Source organism: Lipomyces japonicus, assembly GCF_038497905.1.
Source record: "Lipomyces japonicus strain CBS 7319 unplaced genomic scaffold V1514scaffold_24, whole genome shotgun sequence".
NCBI lineage: Eukaryota > Fungi > Ascomycota > Lipomycetes > Lipomycetales > Lipomycetaceae > Lipomyces > Lipomyces japonicus.
In genome coordinates this window covers 160215-186892 of record NW_027117836.1, presented here as the reverse complement: position 1 = coordinate 186892, position 26678 = coordinate 160215, and the positions used below count along the sequence as shown (strand labels likewise).

The 26678-nt window shown below is 43.2% G+C and overlaps 16 protein-coding genes and 1 non-coding gene across 17 annotated transcripts; 11 read left to right on the top strand and 6 right to left on the bottom strand.

Moving 5' to 3' along the window:
- Positions 1–68: 68 nt before the first annotated feature.
- Positions 69–1718, bottom strand: V1514DRAFT_332560 (histidine phosphatase superfamily). The gene has a single exon (XM_066927872.1). It carries the CDS (start codon positions 1620–1622, stop codon positions 498–500), a length of 1125 nt encoding a protein of 374 aa, XP_066782883.1. The 5' UTR covers positions 1623–1718; the 3' UTR covers positions 69–497.
- A 268-nt stretch (positions 1719–1986) lies between these two features.
- On the bottom strand, positions 1987–2057 carry V1514DRAFT_t62. The gene has a single exon. It is a non-coding gene; the product is annotated as a tRNA-Gly (tRNA).
- A 13-nt stretch (positions 2058–2070) lies between these two features.
- Positions 2071–3727, top strand: V1514DRAFT_332558 (uncharacterized protein). The gene has a single exon (XM_066927871.1). It carries the CDS (start codon positions 2339–2341, stop codon positions 3701–3703), a length of 1365 nt encoding a protein of 454 aa, XP_066782882.1. The 5' UTR covers positions 2071–2338; the 3' UTR covers positions 3704–3727.
- A 96-nt stretch (positions 3728–3823) lies between these two features.
- On the top strand, positions 3824–5772 carry V1514DRAFT_308145 (cation efflux family-domain-containing protein). The gene is made up of 2 exons (XM_066925715.1): positions 3824–4042; positions 4101–5772. Exon 2 carries the CDS (start codon positions 4103–4105, stop codon positions 5414–5416), a length of 1314 nt encoding a protein of 437 aa, XP_066782881.1. The 5' UTR covers positions 3824–4042; positions 4101–4102; the 3' UTR covers positions 5417–5772.
- Positions 5727–7377, top strand: V1514DRAFT_363547 (major facilitator superfamily domain-containing protein). The gene is made up of 2 exons (XM_066929766.1): positions 5727–5857; positions 5911–7377. Exons 1-2 carry the CDS (start codon positions 5774–5776, stop codon positions 7273–7275), a joined length of 1449 nt encoding a protein of 482 aa, XP_066782880.1. The 5' UTR covers positions 5727–5773; the 3' UTR covers positions 7276–7377.
- On the bottom strand, positions 7372–9063 carry V1514DRAFT_332553 (uncharacterized protein). Its single transcript, XM_066927870.1, has 4 exons — positions 8745–9063; positions 7772–8672; positions 7640–7715; positions 7372–7572 (listed from the first exon to the last, which is right to left on the bottom strand). The coding sequence occupies exons 1-4, from the start codon at positions 8950–8952 to the stop codon at positions 7405–7407; spliced, it is 1353 nt and encodes a 450-aa protein (XP_066782879.1). The 5' UTR covers positions 8953–9063; the 3' UTR covers positions 7372–7404.
- A 23-nt stretch (positions 9064–9086) lies between these two features.
- On the top strand, positions 9087–10754 carry V1514DRAFT_332549 (uncharacterized protein). Its single transcript, XM_066927869.1, has one exon. It carries the CDS (start codon positions 9177–9179, stop codon positions 10623–10625), a length of 1449 nt encoding a protein of 482 aa, XP_066782878.1. The 5' UTR covers positions 9087–9176; the 3' UTR covers positions 10626–10754.
- V1514DRAFT_332547 (uncharacterized protein) lies at positions 10755–12149 on the top strand. The gene is made up of 3 exons (XM_066927868.1): positions 10755–10916; positions 11007–11088; positions 11165–12149. The coding sequence occupies exons 1-3, from the start codon at positions 10845–10847 to the stop codon at positions 11875–11877; spliced, it is 867 nt and encodes a 288-aa protein (XP_066782877.1). The 5' UTR covers positions 10755–10844; the 3' UTR covers positions 11878–12149.
- A 313-nt stretch (positions 12150–12462) lies between these two features.
- On the top strand, positions 12463–12944 carry V1514DRAFT_343283 (Prp19/Pso4-like-domain-containing protein; the record flags this gene model as incomplete). The annotated part of the gene is made up of 2 exons (XM_066929132.1): positions 12463–12577; positions 12667–12944. The coding sequence occupies 2 exons, from the start codon at positions 12463–12465 to the stop codon at positions 12942–12944; spliced, it is 393 nt and encodes a 130-aa protein (XP_066782876.1).
- Positions 12945–13985: 1041 nt separating this feature from the next.
- On the bottom strand, positions 13986–15136 carry V1514DRAFT_332538 (ribosomal protein L1/ribosomal biogenesis protein). The gene is made up of 2 exons (XM_066927867.1): positions 14814–15136; positions 13986–14753 (listed from the first exon to the last, which is right to left on the bottom strand). Exons 1-2 carry the CDS (start codon positions 15077–15079, stop codon positions 14090–14092), a joined length of 930 nt encoding a protein of 309 aa, XP_066782875.1. The 5' UTR covers positions 15080–15136; the 3' UTR covers positions 13986–14089.
- A 46-nt stretch (positions 15137–15182) lies between these two features.
- Positions 15183–16633, top strand: V1514DRAFT_332537 (protein-tyrosine phosphatase-like protein). Its single transcript, XM_066927866.1, has one exon. It carries the CDS (start codon positions 15317–15319, stop codon positions 16487–16489), a length of 1173 nt encoding a protein of 390 aa, XP_066782874.1. The 5' UTR covers positions 15183–15316; the 3' UTR covers positions 16490–16633.
- V1514DRAFT_332536 (uncharacterized protein) lies at positions 16557–18081 on the bottom strand. The gene is made up of 3 exons (XM_066927865.1): positions 17989–18081; positions 17765–17891; positions 16557–17698 (listed from the first exon to the last, which is right to left on the bottom strand). The coding sequence occupies exons 2-3, from the start codon at positions 17868–17870 to the stop codon at positions 16683–16685; spliced, it is 1122 nt and encodes a 373-aa protein (XP_066782873.1). The 5' UTR covers positions 17871–17891; positions 17989–18081; the 3' UTR covers positions 16557–16682.
- A 215-nt stretch (positions 18082–18296) lies between these two features.
- On the top strand, positions 18297–18804 carry V1514DRAFT_320577 (uncharacterized protein; the record flags this gene model as incomplete). The annotated part of the gene is made up of 5 exons (XM_066926007.1): positions 18297–18299; positions 18363–18392; positions 18446–18464; positions 18526–18668; positions 18760–18804. The coding sequence occupies 5 exons, from the start codon at positions 18297–18299 to the stop codon at positions 18802–18804; spliced, it is 240 nt and encodes a 79-aa protein (XP_066782872.1).
- A 177-nt stretch (positions 18805–18981) lies between these two features.
- V1514DRAFT_332531 (S-adenosyl-L-methionine-dependent methyltransferase) lies at positions 18982–21290 on the bottom strand. The gene is made up of 2 exons (XM_066927864.1): positions 21142–21290; positions 18982–21080 (listed from the first exon to the last, which is right to left on the bottom strand). Exons 1-2 carry the CDS (start codon positions 21258–21260, stop codon positions 19073–19075), a joined length of 2127 nt encoding a protein of 708 aa, XP_066782871.1. The 5' UTR covers positions 21261–21290; the 3' UTR covers positions 18982–19072.
- Positions 21291–21377: 87 nt separating this feature from the next.
- On the top strand, positions 21378–22565 carry V1514DRAFT_332528 (Thg1p). Its single transcript, XM_066927863.1, has 4 exons — positions 21378–21712; positions 21790–21965; positions 22030–22118; positions 22194–22565. The coding sequence occupies exons 1-4, from the start codon at positions 21591–21593 to the stop codon at positions 22455–22457; spliced, it is 651 nt and encodes a 216-aa protein (XP_066782870.1). The 5' UTR covers positions 21378–21590; the 3' UTR covers positions 22458–22565.
- Positions 22566–22761: 196 nt separating this feature from the next.
- Positions 22762–25329, top strand: V1514DRAFT_332524 (uncharacterized protein). The gene has a single exon (XM_066927862.1). The coding sequence runs from the start codon at positions 22943–22945 to the stop codon at positions 25097–25099; it is 2157 nt and encodes a 718-aa protein (XP_066782869.1). The 5' UTR covers positions 22762–22942; the 3' UTR covers positions 25100–25329.
- Positions 25330–25389: 60 nt separating this feature from the next.
- Positions 25390–26615, top strand: V1514DRAFT_352814 (uncharacterized protein). The gene is made up of 5 exons (XM_066929516.1): positions 25390–25734; positions 25833–25942; positions 26031–26188; positions 26266–26394; positions 26457–26615. Exons 1-5 carry the CDS (start codon positions 25513–25515, stop codon positions 26522–26524), a joined length of 687 nt encoding a protein of 228 aa, XP_066782868.1. The 5' UTR covers positions 25390–25512; the 3' UTR covers positions 26525–26615.
- The last annotated feature ends 63 nt before the right edge of the window (positions 26616–26678 follow it).

The following is a 26678-nucleotide window of genomic DNA, read 5'->3' as shown; positions in this document are numbered from 1 at the left end:
TGTTCCTTAACTAAAAACATGATCATGATCATTTTAGTAAACTGTTTTTTTTTTACAATTTATTATTGTTTTTTAATATTATTCTTATTATTCAGTATTCGTAGATATACACTTCGCAATTGATGTACATTTCCTTAAAGTTTCCAAGCGCAAAAAAAAAAAAGTGCTCCGTCCCAGTTCCCAGTTACAAAAACTATCCATCGTATGTATATATATATAAATCCCAATTAACCCATAAACCCATGTCATCACAAACCCAGTATTAAAATTAATAAAAAAAAATAGTTACCCATTATTCAATCGTTATTAAAAAAAGAAAAGAAACAAAAAAAAAACAGGAAAATGCCAAATGCCAAATGCGGTATGCAAGAAAAAATATTGAAAAAAAAACAAGTTAATTCCTTTTGTTGCTTTTTTTTTTGGTCAGCCCTGATTTGAATGCAAAATAGTGCAAAAAAAAAAAAAAAATGCAAGTAGCCAAGTCAATAAAAATACTTTTATCGATACAAATCATAAATCAATGAACCTGCACGATCAGACTCAACCCCATACGGTGCCACGACAGACAGATGACTGGTATCCGCAATCCGGGTTAAATCCCAACAAGGACTCGTCGAACCTTCTGGCAAAAATGTTAATTGGTCTTCATGATGATGCGAATATACGGCGTAACCCGATCGGTCTCGCTTCTCACCCCCATATCCATAATTCGGCGTGAATTCGTCGCCTTTGCAACCCTTTCTGGGTACAGCAACGGTCAACGAAGCAAGGCCAACGTCAAGTAACATGGGCTTGCCAGCCAATGCACCCACGAGCGCGTTGCATCCGGCACCATGGGTGACAATAATGATCACATTATTTTCCGACGTCGAATAGTAATCCGTGAGTGCTTGCAAGCCATTGGAAAAACGAGAATACATTGATCTCCACCGCTCGCCATACTCACCCGAATTGCCAAACTTGTTTAGAGGCCATGCCCGGTCGAGCAGGCGACCGTCACCCTGGGACAAGAGCCATGAAAGCGAGGAAGCAGCTATTGACGCATGTCCGTCATCGGGCGGTGGCGACACGTTCGTGAAGTAGTCATAAGTCAGCCACTCGCCCAGGAACGCGTCCATTCTGAGCTGGACGTTGACAGGTGCTGACGACGGCATGGCGGCGATAATCTGACGAGCAATGTGGTGCGCGGTTTGCACGCAGCGCAGAAACGGTGACGCATGAACGTGCACATTAAGCGTTCGAGTGATCTGGTCTCGTGAAGATGACACGTTCGAGAGTGCGGTCGACTCTGACCCTGGTGATGATGTGGCACCTGACGACAACGACGACAATGAGGATGAGGCAGACGTGTCCGAGGCGGACGAGCGCAAGCTGACGTCATGGTCTCCAGCGGCAACATGCGCAGCTGCGTGCAAAGGCAAAGGCAAAGACGACGACGACGACGACGCGGCAGCAGCGGCAAGCTCGGCCGCGATGGCACGGCCGAGCAGAGCAGACTGGGCCTCGCCTTCACGTGCCAGCGGCGGGTCGTATGGAGTGGGCGATGAGCAAGCCCAAGACTTGTCAGACACGTCGAGCCTTACAGCGTGGCGGGCAACCAAGACACGAGAAATGGCAGTCATTATTTAAAGGAAGAGTCCATGGGCAAGCAAAAAGACAATTGCAAGAGAAAGAGGGCACGTCGGGGAGGTTATGTCAAAATTAATTTTTTTTTTCGGGGATGGTTTTTTGTTGAACTTGCCTCGGAGAACCAAAACACTAAATGCTAAAATTGGGTGCTTTGGGCCCGGTGCTGTCACATGCAACCATTGCAAAATGCGGTGCGGTGCGTACGTCTCAGGCTGAACGTGCGTACGTTTCAGCACGGCCTGTTTACCCGTTGGACTCATCAGTCAAAAAATGGTCAAGCTTAGCTGCGTTTGTTTTTGTAAATGGCATATATACCCCAAACAATAACGACAACTGCCTCCGATTTACAAAAAAAAATGCGTCAGCCCGGAGTCGAACCGGGGGCTCGTCGATGGCAACGACGAATTTTACCGCTAAACCACTAACGCGTACTTGTTGACTGAAACCTTTTCACTACAGCCCCACTTTCATTGTCAGGGTAAGGGCTATTATCTGATTAGCTAATAAATCAATTAATCACACTTTTGCGTTGCTTTAACATTAACGAAAAAAAAAAAAAGAACGATTGATCAAAAGATCAATAGTGAGATTCCTAATTCTTTTGGCCTATACATTTGCTTTGCCTGTGGTGAGAGTGTGAGTGGCATCGGACCTGACCCGCCGAGCTGAAGCCGTCGCGTTGGGCCATCCTCATCATCGCTCTGACGAGATGACCAAGCGGCATGCCAACGCAAGCTCTCTCACAAAGCATTATGCGACAATTAACAACTCTTCATCACACTTGCAACACCAGGAGCAACAGCAGCAGGTCGAGCCGGCCAGTGTTACGCAAATGATTGAGGCGTCCAGAGCTCGTGCGGCAGCAGCGGCGCAGGCACAGGCACTACAAGCACATGCGCAGGCGCAGGCAGCATCGACTTCAAGCCCGGCTGGCCTCGTAACGTCGGTTGAAACAGACGTGTTTAATAATTCATCTTACTCACTTTCTGAGTTTTTGTCCAATTCGGACGCGGTGGGAACGTCCGGGTTTCGGCAAACCCAACATGCCAGGCGAAGAACATTTGCTGGCCCGCCGCCTCCGCCGACATGGATTGCCCGGGAGCAAGGCAACAATTTAACAACTCTACCTGGCATGCAAGTGAGGGAAAAGGTGATTAACCAATACGCTGCCATAGCTAAACTACGATTGCAGTCATCGTTTTTAAAATTCAGGGCAGACAGGAACGTACTAGATCGCAACCTGCCTGCCGCTCCGTATTCCATTCTGGCTGAGCTTTTACCACGTCCTGGCAGTTTGACTCATTGGTGTATGATCAGTATGGCCAGAAATTGGGAATTTAATCTTGTATATTTACAACATTACTTGCCTGATTTGGATCCAGCAATGAAAATGGTTTTGGTTGCATACTTGGGCAAGTACAGTCCGCATGGGATTGGTCCTACAGGCCTGCATATACTATTTGATCCACAATATCAAGAACAATCTGGAAATTCTGATGATGATCATGATGATCGTGATGACCATGATGGCTGGGAAAAGGCTGCCACGGCGGATTTGAATGATCGGATCGTATCCCTTGACTTGGCATTCCAAATCGATGATTCCAACTTGTCATTGCAAATGCTTTCAGGGTTCATGGGTCAGCCATTAACATTGCGTATATTTCCTTTTCTTTCGGCATTGTGTCTGGCTTTCCCGTTTACAAACTCGCCAACGAAGCTATGGTCGAGCTTGCTCGACATTTTGAAAACTTATCCAACCTTGACCTCGTTATCATTGGCGGGATGGCCAATTCCACCTGAAATATTTTATTCGACTCCGGAAACTCGAGCTCATGTGTATTCGCCCAATTCAACAATCATGACCTTGGTAAACTTAAGTCGAGCGTCTTACTGTCTTAATTGGATCGATCTAAGCTACTGCGCGTGGATCGATGAAACTTCGATTCAATCGATCGAGTGGAAAAATGGATGGAAAAATGTTAGGGTGCTTACGCTAAGGGGAATAAAAGGCTTAGATAAAATTATGGATATCATGAAGCTGATCAATCCAGATTTAGAAATCATTTCGTAAAATAAATTTGATTGTTCACATTTTTTTGTTTTATTGCAGGCGTAGAGCGGCCGTTCGATAAGGGGTTCGTGATAGAGCGCCCGGCGAAATTCGATTATTGCGTAGCAAGGTTGCCCGCATAAAGAAACTACCAAATGAACAAAATTTACAATTGAATTACTTACCGCCAATTAGTATTACTGTGAAAGATTTTTTTTTTTAAAGGCTGAATCAGAAAAAAAAAATTAAGAGTAACTGGTACTCAGCAACTTGAATCACAAGTGTGAACGGCGTCTGCTGCGGTTGGCTCACTCGGCGCTCTCTCTTTGTTGCCTTGGTGGTTTTGCATAACTAATAGAAGTACGTAACCACGATCAATCCAGGTTTTAAATATTAACTATTAATTTTTTTATAATAGAAATGTCAGCACATTCACATTCATATTCACATTCAGATTTGCATTCACATTCACATTCACATTCACATTCACATTCACATTCATACTCCTATGACAAGTTGATGGTGTCGCCGCTTCTGCGGCAAAAATCAACGTTTGAAGTAACGATTTACAAAAAGCACGAAGAAGAGGCGGACTTTTCAATCAAGATGTTTCGGCAACCAATGGTGTTAATACGAACGTTGCTTGCGCATTCAGATACCAGAAGCATTTTTCTTTTTTTGGTGCTTAATTTTACGTTCATGCTCGTGCAATTTATATATTCACTACTGTCACATTCACTGGGCTTGTTATCAGATAGCATTCACATGTTATTGGATTGTCTTGCGTTGTTGGTCGGATTGCTTGCGTCCGTGATGGCCAAGTGGCCGCCGTCAGCCAGCTTCCCGTACGGACTGGGCAACGTGGAGTCGTTGTCCGGGTTTATTAACGGCATATTACTGATCGGCATATCGATCGGTATCGTAATTGAAGCAGTAGAGAGAATGTGGCAGCCGGTTGAGATTGAAAGAGAAAACGAGTTGCTGGTTGTGAGTTTTCTGGGCCTGGTGGTAAACTTGGTTGGCATTGTCGCATTCAATCACGGGCATCCCGGCGGGCATCATCATGGTCATTCACATGGCCATGCTCACGACGACAAGAATGATCACGATCACGATCACGATCACGATCATGGTCATGATGGTGACCATGACCATGGCAAAGCGGACGATCCGTTCGTGAACACGCGGCCCAAGCCGGCGGCCAGTGACACAAGGCAAGGCCGGCACGAGCACAACGAAAACATGCACGGCCTTTTTTTGCACATCTTGGCCGACACGTTGGGCTCAGTCGGCGTGATCGTGTCGACCTTGCTGACGTCGTACTTTGGCTGGCACGGGTTTGACCCGTTGGCGTCGGTGCTGATCGCCAGCCTGATCGTGGCCAGCGCGATCCCGCTCGTGCGGTCGTCGGCCAAGTCCTTGCTGCTGTCATTGCACGAGGACGAGGAATATACGGTCCGTAATGCGCTCAACGAAGTCAGCACGATCCCGGGGGTCGAGTCATGCCTGAACCCGCGGTTCTGGCCGGTGGGCGCCCGCAGCGGCCACGACGACCACGACGACCACGCGGGCACAACGGGCACAACGACCGGGACCAACCTGCGCGGCACGGTTACCGTCCAGGCCGCCCGCGACGGTTCGGTCGACATTGAGGCCGTGCACCGGCGGGTGAGCGCAGTGCTGGACGCAGCAGCAGGCGGGCCTGGCAACGTGTTCGTCGAGGTGGCCAATTAAGGTCGAACGTGGCAGACTCGGGCGGACTCGGCGCCGCCCACGTGGGAACAAACCGCTTCCCAAACGGGCCAAGGGGGTTGGGTGCCAAGCAAACCTTAAATTTGGGTTTTGTTATCTTTTGGACCCGGGAGATTACACTGCATACATACAGTACTATAGTTTTTATAGTACCGCAGTAGTTAAAAAGCTGCGTAAAAATTAAATTGTAGTACGTCGTGAATTTCACGTGTTAATGTATCTGAGTGAGAAATAAGCACTATAAGTACCTGTTGTTTCCCCTCCCCGTTGGCGTGCTTTGTTTTCTCTCGTCTTTTTTTTTTTTTTTTTTTGCATCGTCGAATCCCAATCCTGCCTGCAATGATCAGAAACACTCAAGCCGGAAAAATTTGGCCCATCATTGCCACTGGCGCCGGCCTCTTCTCCGATGGCTATCTGAACAACGTATGCGTCTTCATAATAGATCTGGCCTGCACGTGATAACTAACGAATTTAAGGTTATTGGTTCCGTCAACACCATCCTTTCCATCATGTACCCGAAGCAATACAAGGAGTCTACGGCAACCAGGAACGTGTCCTCAATCGCTTTTGCTGGCACCGTGCTCGGTCAGCTCACGTTTGGGTTCATCTCTGATTATTACTCTCGCAAGCATGGCATGATCATGTCATCAATCATCCTCATCCTGTTTTCCATTTTGTGTTCGGGTGCCTGGGGTGCCGGTGGTTCCATTCCCGGCATGCTCGCTGCCTTGACCGCGTATCGGTTTTTCATCGGCATCGGCATTGGTGGTGAATACCCAGCCGGCTCGGTTGCATGTGCCGAGGCTTCTAATGACATGCAGAAGGGTTCCCGAAACCGGTGGTTCGTTTTTTTCACAAATTTCATGATTGACTTTGGCTTTGTCGTGTCCTCGTTCGTGCCCCTCGTCCTGTTGTGGATCTGCAGCGAGCACCATCTTGACACGGTCTGGCGCGTGTCCCTCGCCCTTGGCGCCATTCCGCCAATGTCAATCTTCTATCTCCGTCTGAAGTTGCAAGAGCCAGAACAATTCACCAAAAACACGATTCGCAGGGCCGAAACCGTTCCTTACTGGCTGATTATTAAGTTTTATTGGTTTCGATTGACCGTCGTGTCACTCATTTGGTTTATTTACGATTTTTCCGGCTACTCGTTTGGCCTGTATTCGACCACGATCCTTAACGCCGTCATTCCCGACGGCTCGCTCTACAAGACTTTTGGCTGGGGTGTCGTGCTCAATTTGTTTTACTTGCCTGGATCATTCTGCGGTGCCATTGCGTCCGACTATCTCGGGCCCAAGATTACGTTGGCCGTCGGCGTTTGGTTGCAAGCAATTGTTGGATACATCATGGCTGGCCTGTATTCAAGGTTGAAGGACCACATTGGCGCGTTTGTTGTCGTGTACGGTATTTTCCAGACGCTGGGTGAATTCGGGCCTGGTGATTGCATCGGCTTGATTGCTTCCAAATCTTCCGCCACCGCCATTCGTGGTCAATATTACGGCATTGCCGCTGCGGTGGGCAAGATTGGCGCGTTCGTGGGAACGTACGTGTTTCCGATTATTATTCGAAACGCTGGCGGCGAAGACACGGTCAAGGGATTGCAAGCCCCGTTTTGGGTTTCGTCATCCCTGTGCATCGTATCTGGCTTGATGGCAATTTTTTTGCTTCCCAAACTGGATCAAGACGTTATTTCGAATGAAGACGAACGATTTAGAGATTACTTGCAATCTCAGGGATGGGACGTGTCTCAACTTGGAGACGGCAATACTTCAAATGATGAATTCGTACCAGAAGACGGCGTGATTTCGTCCGATTATTTTGAGAAGAAGGATTCAGTTTAAATCAAAAGAAATTTTTTTTATTACTTGTGCTTCATTGCTACGGCGTTTTTGCTGCGTTACTAAAATTTTTTAATTAATTTAATAAATTATGATCTTTTTTTTTTTTTTTTTTTTTTTTTAATTTATATTTCATTCCTCATCACTACTACTGGAATAAACTTCCGTGAAGTCTTCCCTGTTGGGAATATGAAACACCGGTCCGGCCGTGATCCTCCATTGTTCGTTCCATCTATTGCCGCCTTCTGTTAATGCACCTTTTCTCAATCGCAATAATTCTTGCGGATTATTTGTCAATTGCTAATAAATCAGTGTCAGTATGCCTTAACAATGTTCGTAATGAATAAAACGGAAGACATTGACTCACGTTCAACAGGTTGGCCAAATCTGAAGCCGAATCAAATACCTGCCCGTTTCTTCCGGCCACTACCAACTCTGGAAGTCTAAAAATAAATTGTCAATATTAAATAAATTAAGGCAAAAAAAAACTATATCATACGCTGGAAAGTTTCGAGCAAGTACGGGGATGCCGCAACCAAACATGTCCACGACCTTCATTGGCAAATCCCATCCGGAAGTTGACAGGTGAAGCGACACGCCAACGTCAGCGGTGCCGATAATCACCGGGTACTCCTCTGCTGTCAACCATACCGTTCGTACCGTTACCGACCGCCATGATCGTTTGGACACGTTGGCAATGAACTCGTCTTGCAACGGGCCCTTGCCAGTTACTATTACTAATAACCGAACAGAGCTTACACTGTCGTACTCTGACAACGCGTCCAATAAAACGTTAAGATCCTCGTCAGGCGTATACGATGTTGAAGTTATCACGATCCTGTCCCTAGAAAAATCAAACCCGTTGAAAATTGCTGACGTCTTTATCACGTCCGCCCGCTTCTCGGCAGACAGTGGCTGGAATTGGTTGGCAGGTCGGTCATGCAGTGGGATGATGCGGTAAGGATTAACCCCCATATCTTCTACAAGAACCTCTGCCATGGCCTTTGTGACCGTAAAATTTGCAAACGCCAATCTGCCGAAAAAATGTTCGTACCACTTGCTGATCCTGACTAGAATATTATCATTGCCAAGCTTCAAGCCCAGTACCGTGTAACCAAAATTATGCCAATCAATCACAAACCTGGTCCGGCGGGACAAGTACCGGGTGAAAAAAAATGCCACAAACATGGTTGGCAACGACGGAGGATTTTGCACCAGCAAATATTCTGAATTTCTTAACGGCTTTAAGATGGTAAACAATTGATACGTCAAATAGAAAACTTTCACGACAGCTCTAAATATAAATGGCACTGATGAAGGAATCTTGAGTGATTCTGCAGTCTTGATTTGTTTGATTGTCACGCTAGGACTGTTCTTAATTGCCAGTAAAGGCTCAGTTTCTGGATGCATGATTTGGTTTAGAAACTAGGTGATATTCAAAGATTTATATACATGTATATATTTTTTTTTACCTGTATATCCACAGAAATAAACTTCAAATCCGGTTTCGACCAATGACAAAACATGATATTGCATTCGTGGTGACCTGCCGATATCACCCAGCACGAGCACAATGGCTCGTTTTCTGGGGTTGATCACTGGATCCTTGGGCACCAAAAAATATAAAATTACCGGAATCACAAAATAAATTGCCAAAAGAACCCATACTATGTAGTGCATTTTTTTAATATTTTGCTTTGCCACTCCTTTGCCTTGGAGCTTCCGCAAAAAAAAAAAAAGATTTGGTTTGCTCGATTTTGTAGTTTGGTTTGATGATTTTTAAAACGCGAGATTTACGGCGGTTTTGAATAATATAAAATAAGCTACACGACAAGCAGCAAATAATAATTTTATTTACACATTTTGGAGAATGGGCGTAGAAACATACTCATGCAATCATATCCATGTTCCATAGTTCACGAAGACTATACTCGCATGTTCCATGTCCAGCTCAACCTGAGTGCAAACTCTTTAATTGCATTTTTTCTCACGATGTAACTGCTGGTGCTGGTGCTGCTCTTGCCACTCCATCCCTTACCAACTCTACTACAACTACGTCTGCACCTGCTGGACAAGCTCCAATAAAACGACAACAGCCGCCTTCATCATCGACAACAACGACAAAAGCGACGACGGAGCACGTCAAGCCAAGTGTGCCATCACCATCACGACCACGGCCACCGCCACCAGACACCAAGACAGTGATTATTCAACCGGTGAGGTCAAATCCGGCACCATTCAGGCAACGCCAGCAACTGGCCCGAGCACTGGCTGATGCGTTGCGTAAGTCCGGTTCGTCACCGACACCAAACAGGGATGCCAGTGACAAGGAGCTTGAGATAGCTTCAAAGACTTCAAACGCGACTTATGGCAATTCCATGAAGCAACTTATTGTTAAAGTTGACAAGACGGTTCCCAGCAATGAGTTATCGCAAGCATTTCAACCTCAGGGAATAAATGCCATATCTGGTGTGCGGAGACTTGCTCATTCTCATGACCAGCTCAAACAAGCTGGATACGTAATTGACATGCCGGATCGAAAGGTCGTACACGAGGCAGCAATGGCAGCTGACATCGGATACGAAACGTGTGACAGATGCACGCGGCATTACAAAACGGATAGCAAAAATCAGGCCGTGTGCGTATATCACTTTGGCAAGCCATTTTCGGATCGGTCGACTCAAGCTAAAACAACAAAAAGATGGAGTTGTTGCAGGGAAGAAGTCGGCGGCACGGCAGGTTGCAGTGAGGCCAACTTTCATGTGTTTAAGGTTACGGATCCGAACAGGTTGGCGTCTCAGATTGCATTCGAGCAGTCTTCTTCGTCGTCGTCGTCAGACCAAGACGGCGTTCATGCACCAGATGCCGTGTCTTTGGATTGCGAAATGGGCTACACGACGCTTGGTCTTGAATTGCTTCGAGTAACCGTGCTGTCATTCCCGCAAAGCAATGTCATTTATGACACCTTGGTAAAGCCAATCGGCAAGTTACTCGACCCGAACACGCGGTTTTCAGGAATTACAAGCATTCCAGACGACGCGCCCCGGTTTGTGGACGTGCGCTCGCAGATCTTGAGCAAGTTCATTGCGAGTCACACGGTCGCGATCGGGCACGGCCTGGAGAACGACTTGCTTGCGCTACGAATTATTCATCTTAACGTGGCCGACAGTGCGATATTGTATGCTGCACCGGGCGACTTGCTTCGCGGAGTCAGACCTGGCCTGAGAGCTTTAACGTCGACCCACTTGCAGCGTGAGATTCAGACTGCCGGAAGTGCCGGTCATGACAGTCATGAGGACGCAAAGGCAGCGGCAGACCTGGTCTTGCTGAAGATTAAGAACCTTGCGACGTAGAAATACATGTAAATATAAACAAATCACCACATTTTCAATGCCTGTTGTTGCGTCGAATTTTGCCCGAACCCAACTTGGCGCAGCATTGGGGCAGAAGCCGCAGGATTCTTTATCACTTTGGAGGAAAGGAAAACAATCAAAACAATCCCTGTTTGTTGCATATTAGTTGACGTTAACCCGGAAGTACTCTAGAAGTGGAAAAACATAAAATTAAAAACAATGTCGAGCACTCAGGCGTCGGCTCCTAGTCACAATGACTTCGATGCATTGATTGACGTCGACGCGGAAGGCGTAAGTCGGGACTTAGTTTGAGCCACTCGAGCACGTCTATTAAGACAAGCAAAGTACATGGTTGGCTAATTTTTGATTTTATTTTTATAGGTTGATTTGGGAGAAACTGATCTTGAATTTCATGATTTTCATACCGGGGGTAATGTCCAGGGAAAGATCCCGTCTGGTCAAGGTACGTAATTTTTTTTGCTCTTTTTTATTCTTGTAGATATCTGTGCTTGCAAATAATCTAACCTTTTATTTCACAGGATTATACGAAGCTCCTCAGTCATATGAAAATGATCCTAATCAAGTGTACTCGATTTGGACAATTAATTATTACTCTCAATTTTTCAATGTTGAAACCGCGGACGTGTTTCAACGTTGCATTTACTCATTGTACCCTCGAAACTCCTTTATCGATGCTGTTGGCGACAATCCAGATCTTTACGGCCCATTCTGGATTGCGTCCACGGTCATTGTGGTTTTGTTTTTCTCATCCACGATCGCAGGCGCGATCGCGTCCCACGTGGCCGGCGTCAGGTATGAGTATAATTTTGGATTGCTGTCGGCTGCTGCCGGGTTAATGTACGGATACACGTTTGTGGTTCCGATCGTACTTTGGGCAGTGCTTAAATGGTACAAGTCTGAACATGCAAAGTTGCTGGAATGCATTACACTGTACGGCTACGCAAACACGATCTGGGTGCCGGTCGCGTTAGTGGCCATCTCGCCAATCGAGATTTTCAATTTCCCCACCATTTCAAACGTGGTCAGGTGGATCGTGGCCGCGGTCGGGTTTGCCGTGTCGACCACGTTCTTGGTCAGGAATTTGTATCCGGTGCTTAATAGCACGGAAGAAGCCAGGACGGCCAAAATTCTGCTCGTGGCCGTCGTTGGCGGGCATGCGATCTTGGCCCTCGTGGTGAAGATTGTTTTCTTTGCTTACAGCATTGAGGACAATACTGTTGAAAATAACTAACACAATCGGCACCAAAAAAAAAAAAAAAAAAACAAACAAGAGAAACGAAAGTAATGCTGCAATTGTACATCGATAGAGCAGTGCATGATCTGGTTGGCATTCTGTCTGTAAGAATAGTCTGCCAATGGACCGAATTTACGGGATTTTTAAATGTTATCGTAACTTTTTCTTTGTTATATTTTTTTTCTTCTCTTGATATGACTTGTTTAATCCATTGTATTATTTACATTAATATTTGTTTTCAACCAGTGATTGTGATCTTTTAAAAATAGTTACCCTGTCGACCATATGTATATTGTGTTTTAAACTAAAACGATCACTACGAAACAGACAGCAACGTTTGAGGTAAAACTATACATAAATATATACCAAAATGATATGTTCCAGTACGTATTTTAATCTCAGTCAAAAGGGGAGTTTTTAAATTCTTTTGACTGAAAGTTTAGATGTATCTTGTCATGCAAAATATCGCTAACCATGTTTGACCCCAGTTTCCGGCAGCAGTCCTCGAGTGCCAGTTATATCACCAAAGAGCGGTATATAGTCCCGATGGTGCATAAACTTATTTTTAAATAACATGCTAATATGGATTTAGGGAGCATATTCGAAAAATCATTATTAGACGCATACGTTGCGGAGCATCATGCCGATCCGGTATCAGGGGAACCTTTAACTGCGGACGAGATTATTGAAATAAAGGGTTAGTATCATGTCCAAATCATTTGAAACACAATCAATACAACCATATATATTAAGTTTTTGCCGGTGGCTAATCAAAATTTTGTAAAGTATCATCATCGTCTGCGCCTCGAACGCCTGCGCAAGCCAGCATCCCGTCATTACTGCAATCATTCCAAAACGAATGGGACGCGTTGGTTTTGGAAACGCTTACATTGCGTCAAGAGTTATTAAAAACCAGGCAAGATCTCAGTACCGCGTTATACTATCATGATGCCGCCGTGCGAGTGGTGGCAAGAATTACTGCCGAACGGGACGAAGCATTGAAAGAGCTGGGCGAATTGTCTAAGGCCGACGACAACAGCAGCAACAACATTGAGCAAGCATGATTATATATTAAACCAAACTGGAGGAATGATTTTATTAGATGTATAGTTAACCATATATTAAAATGTATATTAATGTTTTTTACAAAATTATTGGTAAAATTAGATGGCTAACTAGCAGATCAGACGGCAAACTTAACAGAATACCCGGCCGGGTATACGTTTCCAGCATGTCCCAAAAAGGTTGCATTGACGATCTCAGAGATTCAGAGTAAAAAATAGTTGTAGTTTCGATCTATTTACACACGCTTGTGCTTGTTTGACCTTACTCTACTTTCAAGATTGCTTCCTTGTACCGCACTAAACAGGCCAAACCAAATCAGGACTTACACATAGAGATTATCTTCTGTTGGGCGCCAGCCATTGTTGAGGAATATACCCGCCTAAAAAAGCCGGCTTTCCCGTTTCTTTTCTCTTTTTTTTTTTTTTTTTTTTTTCAAAATTCTACATGCTACAGCTAACAACGAAGTCCTTATGATATTGATCTCTCAAACAGAGAATTATATTGTACCTAACTAAAGAAGAGGGTATATTTATAAACATGTCTATGCTCCGATTGATGAAACTGAAATGTCCAATAACGCAATACGATGTGTATTCCTGCTCTCAAGCGATCAAAGAACTCTATCAAACTCCTTTAATCCAAAACAAGCACAAGAAAAAAAAATTTGTTATAGGTACCATAACCACCATCATTGAAGTGAAGCTAAAAAAAAAATACGTCAACAATGGAACTGTGTCGCCATTCCCTTTAAAAAAGTCCGCATAGCATTTAATTGAGATATTCCAGCTTGAATTTCACGCTTAAAATGTGAACCGGGAACGGCATTAAACTAATACCATAATGTGTGTAAAGGAAAAAAAAAAAAAAAAGTTGAGATGTGAGCGCGTTCTTATAGTAAATTTTTTTTTTTTGGCGCGGTTGAGCAGATATGCAGGGGTGGTCCAAGTATCATGCTGAACAGAACCACGAGATGGATGGTACATGACGATGAAGTTTACTAATGAATGGGCTCTTAGTTGGAATCAGTTTTTAAGACAAACGATGGTTTAATCATCCGGGTCGTGGTTAGCTGTCTAAAACTTGGTTCACTACCACACTTTTTTTTTTTCTTTCTATCGTACAATATGATGAACAATCAAACAAATTATTCCAGCTTATCTGCAAGATAAATGGGCAAGCTGATGCTTTGTCCCGATTTGATATGCAAAGATCTAACACCATCCCATCCTTGCTTAATAACATTTGCTTTGACCAATCCATCAACAATAGCTTGAATGTTTTCGGCAAGCTGATCAACAGTAAAAGTCGAAAATCCAAACTTCACGGTCGTGTTGGCACCGGCAGGGATGACAACCAAGGCAGAATTCAAGGTTCGCTTAATTTCGGATTTAACCCGCTTGGTGGAAATTGCACTTTTCTCCTGTTCGGTTTGATCGGACGGGTTCTCGTCCTTGGCCAATTTCCGCTTCTTGCCCTTGGGGTCTGGCTTCTCAATCTTGTGCGGATCACGCAGGCTAATGGCAACAGGAAATTTTTTAACAGAGATAAACGTCTTGCCGAGTAATTCAGGAAAGGATGGCACGATTCTATCGTCGGCAAGAAAAATGTCGTGATCATCTCGCAATTGTCGCCTGGCTTCAAAAGTCTTGAACTTTGTCTTGAGCTTCGAAACGCCCACTATCCGGGCAATATCATCCTTAACTGGAGAATCATCAGCCAAAAGAACATCCTTATAAAGACGTTGCGGATCTTTAGTGAGAAGGCAGATCGAAGTTGAGTCGGCGTCGAAAATTGGGTGAGGCACGGTGCTAATTCATCCTTTGGTTAGTTATTTTGCTCACCCATTGCAACTATAGGCTTTGTCTTACATTCGCTTAGGCTTAAACACGGGCTTGTCTGACAGATATTTCTTTGTGCTGATGACAAGATACAATGCTTGCTTTTCGACATCTGGATCCTCGGCAAGCAGATTCTTCTTCTTGCCGTTCGCGGCATCAGCTTCAGCCTCCTTCTCAAGATGCTTTAGTAACGCCGCAAGTGCCTTCTTTGTTTGTTCAATCGAAAGCTTTGCCTGTTCTTTGGTCACTGCTTTTTCTGACACTTTTGCCTTGGATTTTTCTGCTGCCTTTGCCATACTTTAGTTATATGTAAGAATTTTTTTTTATTGGTTCTTTCTTTGCTTGCGCTTCGGTAAAAGTTCTCAAAGTGCGAAAAAAAAAAAAAAAAAAAATTCAAACTCCCAAGCTGCAAACCTTAAATTTAATCGCTAATCTCTATCAACTGCAACTCATTTCCAATATTTTTACGGTACCGCCAGAGATCAATATGAATTAAGCAAAAATTTTTTTTAAAAAAAAAGAGGTTTAGTTGCATGATGGCTGAGTTTTTGCGATCAGTAATTGCATCTCCTCGCACTCGCCATTATGATCCGGTCGCGGATACGTACCTAGATCTGGCATACCTGGACAAGAACATTATTGTCTGCTCCATGCCGACTAATGAGTTCCCAAAGGTCATGTATCGCAATTCATTATCTGATTTGCGCAAACTTCTTGATTTGCGACATGGCAAGCATTGGCACATATGGGAATTCAGGGCGGAAGGGGCAGGGTATGAAGACTCTGAGTTTTACAACCGTGTTAGTCACTTCCCTTTCCCGGATCACAATCCGCCGCCATTTTCCATGATTCCTCGGGTTGTTGCATCTCTTTATAAGTTTTTATCTTTGAACGAAGATAACGTGGCTGTTTTGCATTGCAAGGCCGGCAAGGGCCGTTCCGGCACAATGTTTTGTGCATACCTTATCGCCCAGCATCACTGGTCTTCTCAAGCAGCGTTGGCTCATTTTACTGCCAAGCGAATGAAATCCGGGTTCGGCGAAGGCGTTTCGATATTGTCACAACGAAGGTGGATCAGATATGTTGAAAGTTGGTCGCGTGATCCAAATCGGGAGTACCGAGCATTGCCGGTGCTTGTTTGTGAAATTAGAATCTTCAACCCAGTCAAGGGACTAGAGATTCGTTGTTGCGGGTTTAAAGAGGCAGGTCAAAAAATTGTTACCTTGTATCACTTTACTGAGCGCGATTTGGTTGACGAGAAAGAATATTCAGCAAATCCCGACATTAATCTTGATATTGAAGCCACGAAGGATACCAACACTGCATCATCACCACGTGCAGACGATCTACATAGAACTGGAACGTATCGATCGATTGAATACAAGCACATTAAACCAAAATCAACAACTGATCCGCCACGGCAAGGTCATAAAATAATTCTTCGACCTCAGGCACATGTTCATGTTACGGCTGATATTAATATTACGATTGAAAAGAAAATCTATGGCCCCGCAGGGCTTTCGTTTCTGAGCGCAACGTCTTACGTTTGGTTTAATGCATTTTTCGAAGGACAATCAGAACAAAATGGTGGCACGTTTATGGTTGCATGGGAAGAAATGGATGGATTTAAAGGCACAAAGAAAAGGGGCAGCAAAAGTTTTGATTTTTTAGAAGTTGACTGGGTTTTGGATACAATCCAAACTTGAAACGGTAAATGATACTACCCACCGAACCTGTTTATTTATTATTTACTTAAATTAACTTGCTGCTTGCTTATGGCTTGATTAAATATGCATTCGATTGATATATACATATGAATAAAAAATAATAATAAAGACATTATACAACAAGAGCATGTACTCTTACATTTTCTTTTTGCAACTTTTCTCTCAATCTTATTTACACAATGATCTCACCAACATCAATGTAATTTGGCTTAAACTCTCGGTCAGAATCTTCCGCCGAACTAGGTAAAGACGTATTAGCCGGCGAATACAGATACCAAGCCTTGAGAGCACCAATGGCGGCCCGAAATTCTGCTTCCTTGATGCTAGAACCTTCACCGGATCCGAGCAAATTCGAACCAGAATAAATTCCAATAACAAACACGGGACTCTTGGTTAATCTTCCGGTCTCGGCAATCATGCGAGATACTGGTTGCACCAGGAATTCCCTGGAGCATAACCGTGACAAAAGTACGGTTGGCTCGTCGAATTCAAACAGCTTGGTGATATCAACATGTCGAGAAAGAATGTGATCCCTAATAAATTTCTTGGCAGCAGCTCTGCCCTCAAAAACATTAATACCCGCCACGACTGCTTGAACAAATTCGGCCATGGCAGTTGAATAAGTTTGCATTGGTGCTTCACCTCGAACGTTATATTCAGTAAGAGATCCCTTAGTGCGCTTAATAATCTTGCCATACTTTAAAAGCCCATAAGCCTCCGGAAGCGGCGTCGGAATTGACACGCCATATTCGTTCACGCTGAGATCGGGATCCACACCCCATCCTTCTCCAACATTTTTAAGAGCTTCAGGTCCAGCAAATGCCCACCCAACTTCTTTTATAATAGCAATTGGCAATCGTGGGTATTGCGTGACAACCCATTCGGTTACGTAGTAGTCTAATAGCCTATGTCCCAGCTCGGATAAACCTTTATTGTTGGGGAAAGTCTTTGAAAATTCTGAAGTTCGACAATTGAGTGTTCGTGCCAGTGCGGCAAGAGTGAATGATTTCGGAAGCCCAATACGAGCATGAAGCGCCACAAGGGATGATGATTTTCCGACTTCTGATGATAAAAACTGTTGTTGAGATGAAATCCTTAACTTTCCAAAATCATTTAATTTCTCGTTAAGAAATTCGGTTCGAAACTTGAAATTTCTGGGATTCGGTTCGTTGTTGGAATTTGAAGAATCTGGTTACACGTTGACCCTTTCGTTAGTTTATGTTAACCGGAACGGTAAACGAGCTTGCTACTTACTGTGTCGGACGATCTGATTGTTTATCTTAAAATTTCCAAGTGTCCTCAACACATTTTGTGAAGGTTTTATGCATCTGCCTATAGGCCTTATGCTTCTTGTGCTCATTATTGTTAAATTTGAATTGCTCTTGTTCGCAGTGATGTTAGCAGTGGCTCAATTGTCTCCAAAAAAAAAAATGAAATACATGCATGCATGCATGCAAAAACAAAGCAACTCAACTTACTATCGTTCTTTAATTGCTTAAAAAAATTTAGGCCGTTCCCTTTGGTATTCCGTTTTCACCGCACATAAAAAGTTGTTCGCTTTTCGAAAATTTTGAGCTTTGAAAAGCAAATCTTTAAAAACGCAATACAGAAATGTCGGTTTTTTTTAATGACTAAAACTACGCTGGCCATGCGTAATTTTCATCACCCAATCAACTGGGCGAAATGCTGCGGCTTTTGCAATTTATTATTTCGAACTCGAACTCCGAGATCTCATAAGTTTTGCTTCGATTACAGAGTCTTTAGATAACGTATAGAATTCTTAATAATGGTAAGCGTCTAAAGCTATGTTTGCGTGGCTTGTATAAATGTGCTAATTTTTTTTTTTCAATAGTCTGGAGGAGCTAGATATCCGTACCCAAAGGTAAGTTTCCATAAAGTGTTGCGTTTGAGTATTATGGCTAATTTCAGATCTAGCAAGTTTGGGCGCCTACTGGTATGATTAGTTTACGGAAATTTTTAATTTTTTTTTTTTAATCAAAAAAAAAAATATTTAGGTGGTTGGTGGGCCCCCGGTCAAAACGGCAAGGCCGTCGCGTTTCGGTTGACTGGCGGTTTAATCGTTGGCGCTCTCGTGCTGGGCATAGTTTTTGGACCAAAAGTTATCCGCCGCAGTCGAGATAAAGAATTTGATGATAGCGTAAGTATTGTGAAATGGGTTTTTTTTTTTTTTTGGTGGACAGAATTTTTTTTAGTCGAAGCTAACTGGCTTGGCCTGTGGCCTGTAACAGCTGCTAACGAGACTTAATGCCGCCGCTGCTGAGTCCCAGAAGTAAGGTAATTGCGACATGGTCTTACATGAGTTATGTGCTGGTAGTATAGGTTGGCGAATGGCATAGTGAAGGGTACAATTTGTTGTATTATAGTTTCTTAACATGGTATCAAGCAGACCAGGAAGTCGATGGGTTATAAAATCTGTACTGGCATCTATGATATCAATGCGACCTTTTAAGTTGAATGCAGCTCAAAACATTATATTATACATACAAACAAACAAAAAATACCCCAAAATTGCTATATAGATATATTATGCCCCGGCAGTATCTATTCTTTGGTTGCATCAATAGTAGCAGCTTCAACAGTGCTATCTGATTGTTGAACTTCAGAAATCACTTTCGGTTCCTCGGTCGGTTGCTCTTTTGGGTCTTCCTTTTTAGCCACATCACTAGTCTTGACATTTTCAACCTTGAACACCCTGTGAAGTAACTCGGCAGTTTCTTGCTTGGGCAGCATCAAATTAACCGATGCAAATCCTCTCCAGAGAGGGAAAACCAATTCTTCCGATCCATATGTTACTTGCAAAAATACGCAACCTTCTTTAAGTGCAAGGATTTCTTCCTTGAAGCTCTCGTTCGTTAGTTCGTGGATCTTGGGGAACGTGGTCTTGCATAAATCCTCAAGAGTATCCAACTCGCACCTAACGATGCGGACCTTGTCGGCACCTTTTTGCGTTTTGTCAATGTATTTGTAAAGAATGGACATGCCTTCAGATTGAACGCGCCACGGGCAAGTTCCTTCCAAGGTCTTTTGATTAGCAAATAATTTAATACCGGCGTGAATAAACCTGATTTTTGTATCGTTCAACGAAATGATTGGCTTCAATCGAGGATGAACATAGTAAATCGTTCTGATTGGTTCTCCGGTGGCGTTTCGAACTAATGTTGAATCCCTTGGAAAAGATGGTGAAATGGAGTAAAACTTCCAGCAGGTTTCCAATGCTGGATTAGATTCATTTAAAAATTTAAATGGTTCTTCATTCGCATCTCTGGGAAGCCTAATTTTTTTTTCAATCGGAGCTCGCTCTGGTTGCGGTGCCACGTCACCTGTTTCGGTTGTTGATTCAGTTTCAATCGAAACGTTGTCCAATTTTGGCTTTTTTTCAACCACCTCGTTGGCCACTTCTTCAGCCGCTGGACGTTTCTTTGATAACTCTTCCTCGTCAACTTTCTCCAAAAGCGTAATAAAAAATCCACCAGTATCTTGATCGTGAGGGTAGACCCGCATGCAGTGTTGAACTCCCAATTCTTTTTCATCGCCTTTATGGAACGCAGTAGCTGGGATGTTTCCTTCCGGTTCGTTTTTCCATTTCTTATCCTTTCCCATGACCTTCCAAGATAAAACACCAGGTCTGCGAACCAAACCTGGAAGAAGATTCGAGGCGTCAACAATTTTGACCTTGCCTTTCCATTGACGGATCGCGGCAGCGACGACGGCTTCGTTCTCGACCGGGTTCAACGAGCAAGTTGAATAGACCAATTTGCCACCTTGCTTCAATAAATGAAGCCCTCGGTTTAAAATGTTAAGCTGCGTGTTGTGAAGTGCCAATCCGTTGTGTGAATTCCAGTCCCTCCAAACGTTAATGTTTTTGCGCATGGTGCCGTCTCCAGAGCATGGCACGTCGCACAGGACGCGGTCGTATTTGAGATACGATTCCTGGTCAATACGAATTCGGGGAAAAAGCTGGGCGTCATGATTCGTGACGACCAAGTTGGGAGAGTTTAAGCGCTTAACCTGATGAATAAGCATGTGACTTCTCTTGTGATCAGAGTCGTTGGCGACAACGATTCCGGTCGGTTCTGGAATCGCATGAACTGCTTCGATCAGTTGAGCAGTTTTCGAACCTGGAGCAGCACATAAATCAATAACCGCATGCTCGGGTTTGACATCGAGTAGCAAAGGCGGAATCATGGAAACTGCTTCTTGGCGAGAGATGTTACCCACGTCGGTCTCGACAACCAAGAACCTTTGGAAGCGGGCAAATGGTTTTGATTTTCTAATCACGGTCTTGCCAACTCTAATCTGCCAGGCAAGAGAGTCTGGGTACCATGGCAAGGGAGTCGGTGGCTCCACTTCTTCGCCTTCCCACACAATGTTCTTCAGAAATGGAACGTACTCATTAGCCAGCGTGTCCCTAATATTGGTCGCATGCTGACTCGATCCAGTAATTCTAAATGTCACAGGAAGTGTCGCCTTGCAAGCATCATAAAATTTTTCCCATTCATCTTCGGGCAAGATTCCTTGAGCCTTGTAAAATTGCTCGAATGCATTGTTTCTAAAACCAATAGTTTTTAGCACTGCCTATCCAAAGTTTACAATTCCATGCTATGGCTTACTTTTTCTCAATATCAACCCATCCCGTATGGCCATCTCGGGGGCGAGGAGGTCCGTTTCTTCCACGTCTACCCATTTGTCGATAAATGTTTTGATTCAACAGTGTTGAAAGAATTCTCATGCGTTGATGGGAACAAAAAAAAAAAAAAAATTTTGGCGCGGTCACCCCTGAATTTTGTTTTGGAGAGGCACGTAATATAAGTTTAGTAAAAAGTAAATTGATTTTATACAATTTGACCACGTCATGGCAAAATCAAGGCAAGAAACTAATATTTAGTTGAAATTCAACGGACTTACATTGAATAGGTTTGAATATGTTCGCAAGTTTGAACAGTCAACCCCATTATTACCCAACACGTACATTGTAATTCGTCTAGACGGCAGAGGATTTCACAAGTTTTCAGCACACTACGGATTCACCAAGCCGAATGATATAAGAGCACTTGAAACCATGACCGATGCCGCGGCAGCAGTCATGAATCAGATATCAGAAGTGGTTGCTGCTTATGGACAGAGCGACGAATTTTCATTTGTTTTGAGGCGAGAATGCTCGCTATTTGACCGAAGAGAAGAGTGAGTAGGCCTAGGGTCAACCAACAGCTAGATGGACAGTTGCAATTTTTTTTTTTCTAACAACTTGTATCTATAAGTAAACTGGTATCGACATTTGTGAGCGTGTTTACGGCGCACTATCAGTTCGCATGGTCAAAACATTTCCCGCAAACTCCGCTAGACGGAATCATACTGCCGACATTTGATGGCCGAGCTGTTCTTTACCCTACAGAAATGGATATTCGGAATTATTTAAGTTGGAGACAAGCCGACTGTAAGATGGAACAGCCAAGTAACTTGGGTTTGAACTGCAGCAGCAACTAATCACGATGTTTTAGGTCATATTAATAATTTATACAACACCACTTTTTGGAATCTAGTACAACAGGGAGGCCTGACTGAACAAAAAGCTGAAGAAAGGCTGATTGTAAGCAGTTTTTTTTAATGTTAAACTTTGATTGAGCGACATGTTGCGACTGACGCATAGAAATTTAATTTCCAGGGCTCCGTTTCATCCGACAAGCATGATATTCTTTTTTTGGATTTTCAAATTAATTATAACAACGAGCCAGAAATTTTCAAAAAAGGAACTTTACTAGTGCGAGAACCGATCGTGACGTCAAAAAATTCGTCTGGAGAAGAACGAAGCAAGCGGCAACAGGAAAGAGACGACAAGAAAAGAAGGAAAGCAAAGATTGAAAAATTGCATATTGACATTATTGGGGACAAGTTTTGGTCTGATGGACCAGGGTTATGGATCCTGTAGCTACAGCACAGTCATCCAGCGTGTACAATCAATTAAAACAAGATTAAATGTTTTTTTTACTTGTTATTATTAACTAATTATAATAATATTTTAAGCATGTGCAAAAAGTAAGTTTGCATTTGATGTGACAAAAACCGACTGCGCTATTCCTATTACAGTAATATTACCGTGTTTGGTCAGATGCGACTATGCCAGATATGGCAAATATTGTCTCTCTCCGCGTTACCTGTACGTTGGGTTAGGGGTTGCTTTGCCACGCACCTTCACTAGTTATCATCATCATCATCGTCGTCGTCGTCATTACGGTGGATACTATACATCTTGTTATTCTACGTTAATTCATCTCACAAACGCTTCTGAATTGTTTCACAATTGCACGTATTTTTCTAGTTTAGCACTTTGAATTAGTAGGTAGTTCAGGTTTCTATCACGTGCTGCCAGCTGCTGATAAACTGTGATTCTGGCGCCAAGTCATCTTGCCAACAATGCCTGCGGATATTAACGCTAGAGAGGAAGAGTATGCTATCCTAACCCCTCCGAGTTCAATGATATATTCTGGCATGAATGTCATCTCTCGTCTTAACCCAATGCAATCACTTGCGTCGTCTGACGACGATGCTGCCAGCGATTTCACAAACATCACGAATCTTGACGGCGACGAATTTGCAGACGATTCATCAAACTTTAGTATCAGCGAATCCATGTCGATAACATCCATTTTGTCTGATCGAGAATCAAACGATCAGTTTGAGGCACATCATGACGTGGCTCACTCGTACAACATTGGCGGGCCAATTCCGTACGCTCATGAATATCAATCCAATTCTGATAACGTACTATCGGAATCCCAACAAACTGATCAAGCCGTACCAACTGCAGCTGATAATACTGGCCTTGGCGTAACATCTGGCCAAGATGAGCCTGAAATAAATCCTACATGGTCTGCAAGCCAAACCATGCTTTCACTATTTTCATGGTTTAATGATCTAAAGAATTCCCTTAGTTCATGGATTGCGACACTGCTTGCCCTGGCGTTTACGCCGCACGTGGTTTTCGTTGGTGACTGGTCAGACGAAAGCATAGTCGACGACGTGAGTTTTAAGATATTAAGGGTATACAAATCAGCAACTCCTCCAGCTTGGTTGAAAGCTGTTATAAAGTTTATGACCCTTGTTGGATTGGAAAAATCTCACTGGGTGCCAATAATAAGTGGCCAGGTTCCACGATTTATGGTGCACGGGTCGTCAAACACGCTTCCTGGTTACAAGTTTCCTCGTACGACACGATCACGTCTCAGCCAGTGGAGACTGAATCCGTATGCTTCGCCCGATCTGATCGTGATTAAATTTGATAACAGTGCAGACCCAGAAAACACGAGGTTGTTGAACAAGATTGACATGGTTCAAGAAGTTCCGGTTTTGATAATCGGTGGGTATAAACCTAGGCGATCAGATTATATTCGAGCACGGGTTATGACAATGAAACTTCAGGATCCTATTGATTCCATGCCTGTTTCTGCCTTGCAGCTGCAAGATGACGCCAGCCTGTACAAGTCGTTGGTATCGGTCCATCGTGAATTGATTAGTGGCCGGTTTTTGACCCGAATTTCTAGTCCTAAACTTTTGATACCAGGATCGGGAATAGTTATTTTGATTGCAGCGTACTCATTCATCAGTGTATTCCAAGCAGGTGCAGAGATAAATGCTTCACAGCAGTTCACGTGCAACGTTCAAGGTGAGAACACGGTTTTAGTGGAACAGCCTGAGTATATATCCAGCAGTGCGTCATATTGGATTCAAATGAACCGGCAGGCCAACAAGTATGTAATTCACGATGTCACCCGCGCTGGTCACGACAGCGAATCATTGAACTATAGGGCCATGGAATTAGCAAACCAAAATTCGTTTGTGACCTTGCATACGAGTGACTCTTGGGGCAAAGTTAATGTTACGATTTCTTTACTTTCAGGAAATCGTGAGGTGGGCCAACAATGGTGCATTGCACAGTTTAAAAAAAATGATTTTTCTTATGTCTTAAGTCAGCTCAGCAATTTTGCTCACACGTCTAAAGGAAAAGTAAGCGAGACAGCAGAAGTGATGAGTACTTCAATTTCCAAGCTGTACGAGAAGGAGAAATCTATTGTCAGTGCAGACCTGCGTGCGTGGAGAGAATTGGCTAAAGAGACAGTATGGCCCACGATGAGGAGTTCGGCTCAAAGAACTTTATCGTACGTTAAGAACAATGTAATACTTAAAGCAGCCAATGAATATGCAAAAGCAAGTAAAACGGCCAAAACTAAATGGGCGTCATCTGTCGAATATTACTATGAATTGGTGGAAGACGGAGGTCAGGCGTGGAAAGTTGCCAGTCAAAGAAGCAAAAAGCTTCGAAAACGTATTGGAGCTCGGACATTGGCCTTAGTGGACGGTGTCAAAAAGGGATGGGAGGCGGCCAATGAAAAATACGGCAGCAATAAATCGACTTGCGGGACACTGTGCGAGCTGCGAGCCAAGTTGAAACGGCCAATTGACGCGGACGTGAGAAAGCATGCGACTAAAAATGCCAAAAAATTGTGCAACAATTATTTGCCGTCCTCCTCGTCGTCCAAAAATAAGCAGCGTCATTGTGGTCGTCGTTATTGATAAGTTTTTTGTTTTGCTTGTTTTGCTTGTTTTTTTGATTGATTTGGGTTTTTGAATTTTGAGTGTCTTTTGTAATCATGATATGACAATGAGCTTGAGAAATCTATGACGATTTCTGATTTTGTTTTTTTCGTTTATGATAATGCGAATTGAATTGAATTGAAATTGGTTCAAGTTGAACGGACTTCAATTGCCAGGTTGTTTACGAGTGTTGTTTTGGTCGTTGCTTAGGTTTTTGAAAAAAAAAAAGTTTAAATTTTTCATGCCCAACTCCGTGCTTTTTATTTCAAGAATGTACAATCCCTGATTCGCATATTACCAAAAAAAAAATAATCACAACTCTTGTCCTAGAGATTTTTTTTTTTTTTTGAATAGGGATCGAAAGGAATCAAGCCAAAAAAAAAATAGAGAAAATGTCTGCTGAAGATACCAAGAAGGAAGAACCAGTGAAGGCTGTTGAAGAGACCAAGCCAGCAGCGGCCACGGCCGAGCAGAGCAAGACTGGAGATTCGGCAGCCAAGCCCAACGTGTTTGGATCGTTTGGCGGATCCTTGCCGGTATCTTCTAGTTTCACGATTTCTGCACCTGCTTCTGATGCGAGCAAGAAAGATGATGAAAAAAATACCAAGGCTGAGGTAAGCGGACTTTGTGATTTTGCAAAACGAGGATGGGGGGGAGGATAAACATTACGATTGCAAGATGACAAATTTGTGACTAAATTATTGATGTTCAGAACGACGATGAGGAACCAGAATCACCAGATGTTCACTTTGAACCTGTAGTGAAGCTCGAGAAGGTTGACGTGAAGACCAACGAAGAGGAGGAAGAAGTTTTGTTCAAGATGTACGCTCAACCTGTTATATATATATATATATATATGTGTGTGTTTAAAGAAGATGACTGACTTTTTAAAATTGTGGTTGACGTTTAGTCGGGCGAAATTATTTCGATTCGACAAGACCAACGAACCCGGTGAATGGAAAGAACGCGGAACGGGTGATGTCAGATTTTTGAAACACAAGATATCAAGCAAGGTCAGATTGGTCATGCGACGTGACAAGACTCTCAAGACCTGTGCCAATCATTATCGTTCGTATTCGTTTTTTGTTTTTTGAAAATGTTTTTTTTTTTTTTTTTGCATGCGGGACTAACAATTTTTAAAATAGTGATTCCTGAATTGAAGCTTACTCCCAACGTTGGCAGTGACCGAAGCTGGGTTTATAACGTTCCAGCTGATATCTCTGAAGGTGCACCTGAAGCTTTGACTTTGGCTATTCGATTTGCCAACTCTGAAAGTACGTGACCGTATGTGGACTTATATTTTTGGAATATTTGCTAATGCGAAATTACATGATAGATGCCAACCTGTTCAAGGAAAAATTTGAAGACGCACAAAAGGACAACGCAGAAGTTTTTAAGAAGTAATGAATTAGAAATCAGGATATTTTTAATATTTTCATTTAATATTATTATTATTATTATTATTATTATTATTATTATTATTATTATTATTATTTTTATTATAATCTCGGCATTATTTGAATTTTGTTTTTCACTCTCTTGTTTTCTGCCAGTCACT

What these genes read in the sequence shown, in the direction of transcription:
- V1514DRAFT_308145 (XM_066925715.1), top strand. Translation starts at nt 4,103, where the DNA reads ATGTCAGCACATTCACATTCATATTCACATTCAGATTTGCATTCACAT.
- V1514DRAFT_352814 (XM_066929516.1), top strand. Translation starts at nt 25,513, where the DNA reads ATGTCTGCTGAAGATACCAAGAAGGAAGAACCAGTGAAGGCTGTTGAA. An exon ending in AAAAAAATACCAAGGCTGAG is followed by an intron (nt 25,735 to 25,832) that starts GTAAGCGGACTT and finishes ATTGATGTTCAG; the next exon opens with AACGACGATGAGGAACCAGA. An exon ending in TCGATTTGCCAACTCTGAAA is followed by an intron (nt 26,395 to 26,456) that starts GTACGTGACCGT and finishes ATTACATGATAG; the next exon opens with ATGCCAACCTGTTCAAGGAA.
- V1514DRAFT_332560 (XM_066927872.1), bottom strand. Translation starts at nt 1,622, where the DNA reads ATGACTGCCATTTCTCGTGTCTTGGTTGCCCGCCACGCTGTAAGGCTC.
- V1514DRAFT_332553 (XM_066927870.1), bottom strand. Translation starts at nt 8,952, where the DNA reads ATGCACTACATAGTATGGGTTCTTTTGGCAATTTATTTTGTGATTCCG. An exon ending in TTATTTCTGTGGATATACAG is followed by an intron (nt 8,673 to 8,744) that starts GTAAAAAAAAAT and finishes TCATGCATCCAG; the next exon opens with AAACTGAGCCTTTACTGGCA. An exon ending in ATTTGGCCAACCTGTTGAAC is followed by an intron (nt 7,573 to 7,639) that starts GTGAGTCAATGT and finishes CTGATTTATTAG; the next exon opens with CAATTGACAAATAATCCGCA.
- V1514DRAFT_332531 (XM_066927864.1), bottom strand. Translation starts at nt 21,260, where the DNA reads ATGAGAATTCTTTCAACACTGTTGAATCAAAACATTTATCGACAAATG. An exon ending in TGGGTTGATATTGAGAAAAA is followed by an intron (nt 21,081 to 21,141) that starts GTAAGCCATAGC and finishes TATTGGTTTTAG; the next exon opens with AAACAATGCATTCGAGCAAT.
- V1514DRAFT_332558 (XM_066927871.1), top strand. Translation starts at nt 2,339, where the DNA reads ATGACCAAGCGGCATGCCAACGCAAGCTCTCTCACAAAGCATTATGCG.
- V1514DRAFT_332536 (XM_066927865.1), bottom strand. Translation starts at nt 17,870, where the DNA reads ATGAGCACAAGAAGCATAAGGCCTATAGGCAGATGCATAAAACCTTCA. An exon ending in CAATCAGATCGTCCGACACA is followed by an intron (nt 17,699 to 17,764) that starts GTAAGTAGCAAG and finishes ACGTGTAACCAG; the next exon opens with ATTCTTCAAATTCCAACAAC.
- V1514DRAFT_332547 (XM_066927868.1), top strand. Translation starts at nt 10,845, where the DNA reads ATGTCGAGCACTCAGGCGTCGGCTCCTAGTCACAATGACTTCGATGCA. An exon ending in TTGACGTCGACGCGGAAGGC is followed by an intron (nt 10,917 to 11,006) that starts GTAAGTCGGGAC and finishes TTATTTTTATAG; the next exon opens with GTTGATTTGGGAGAAACTGA. An exon ending in AAAGATCCCGTCTGGTCAAG is followed by an intron (nt 11,089 to 11,164) that starts GTACGTAATTTT and finishes TTTATTTCACAG; the next exon opens with GATTATACGAAGCTCCTCAG.
- V1514DRAFT_332537 (XM_066927866.1), top strand. Translation starts at nt 15,317, where the DNA reads ATGATGGCTGAGTTTTTGCGATCAGTAATTGCATCTCCTCGCACTCGC.
- V1514DRAFT_332524 (XM_066927862.1), top strand. Translation starts at nt 22,943, where the DNA reads ATGCCTGCGGATATTAACGCTAGAGAGGAAGAGTATGCTATCCTAACC.
- V1514DRAFT_332538 (XM_066927867.1), bottom strand. Translation starts at nt 15,079, where the DNA reads ATGGCAAAGGCAGCAGAAAAATCCAAGGCAAAAGTGTCAGAAAAAGCA. An exon ending in GTGTTTAAGCCTAAGCGAAT is followed by an intron (nt 14,754 to 14,813) that starts GTAAGACAAAGC and finishes AGGATGAATTAG; the next exon opens with CACCGTGCCTCACCCAATTT.
- V1514DRAFT_363547 (XM_066929766.1), top strand. Translation starts at nt 5,774, where the DNA reads ATGATCAGAAACACTCAAGCCGGAAAAATTTGGCCCATCATTGCCACT. An exon ending in CCGATGGCTATCTGAACAAC is followed by an intron (nt 5,858 to 5,910) that starts GTATGCGTCTTC and finishes AACGAATTTAAG; the next exon opens with GTTATTGGTTCCGTCAACAC.
- V1514DRAFT_332528 (XM_066927863.1), top strand. Translation starts at nt 21,591, where the DNA reads ATGACCGATGCCGCGGCAGCAGTCATGAATCAGATATCAGAAGTGGTT. An exon ending in AAGTTGGAGACAAGCCGACT is followed by an intron (nt 21,966 to 22,029) that starts GTAAGATGGAAC and finishes ACGATGTTTTAG; the next exon opens with GTCATATTAATAATTTATAC. An exon ending in AAGCTGAAGAAAGGCTGATT is followed by an intron (nt 22,119 to 22,193) that starts GTAAGCAGTTTT and finishes TTTAATTTCCAG; the next exon opens with GGCTCCGTTTCATCCGACAA.
- V1514DRAFT_332549 (XM_066927869.1), top strand. Translation starts at nt 9,177, where the DNA reads ATGTTCCATAGTTCACGAAGACTATACTCGCATGTTCCATGTCCAGCT.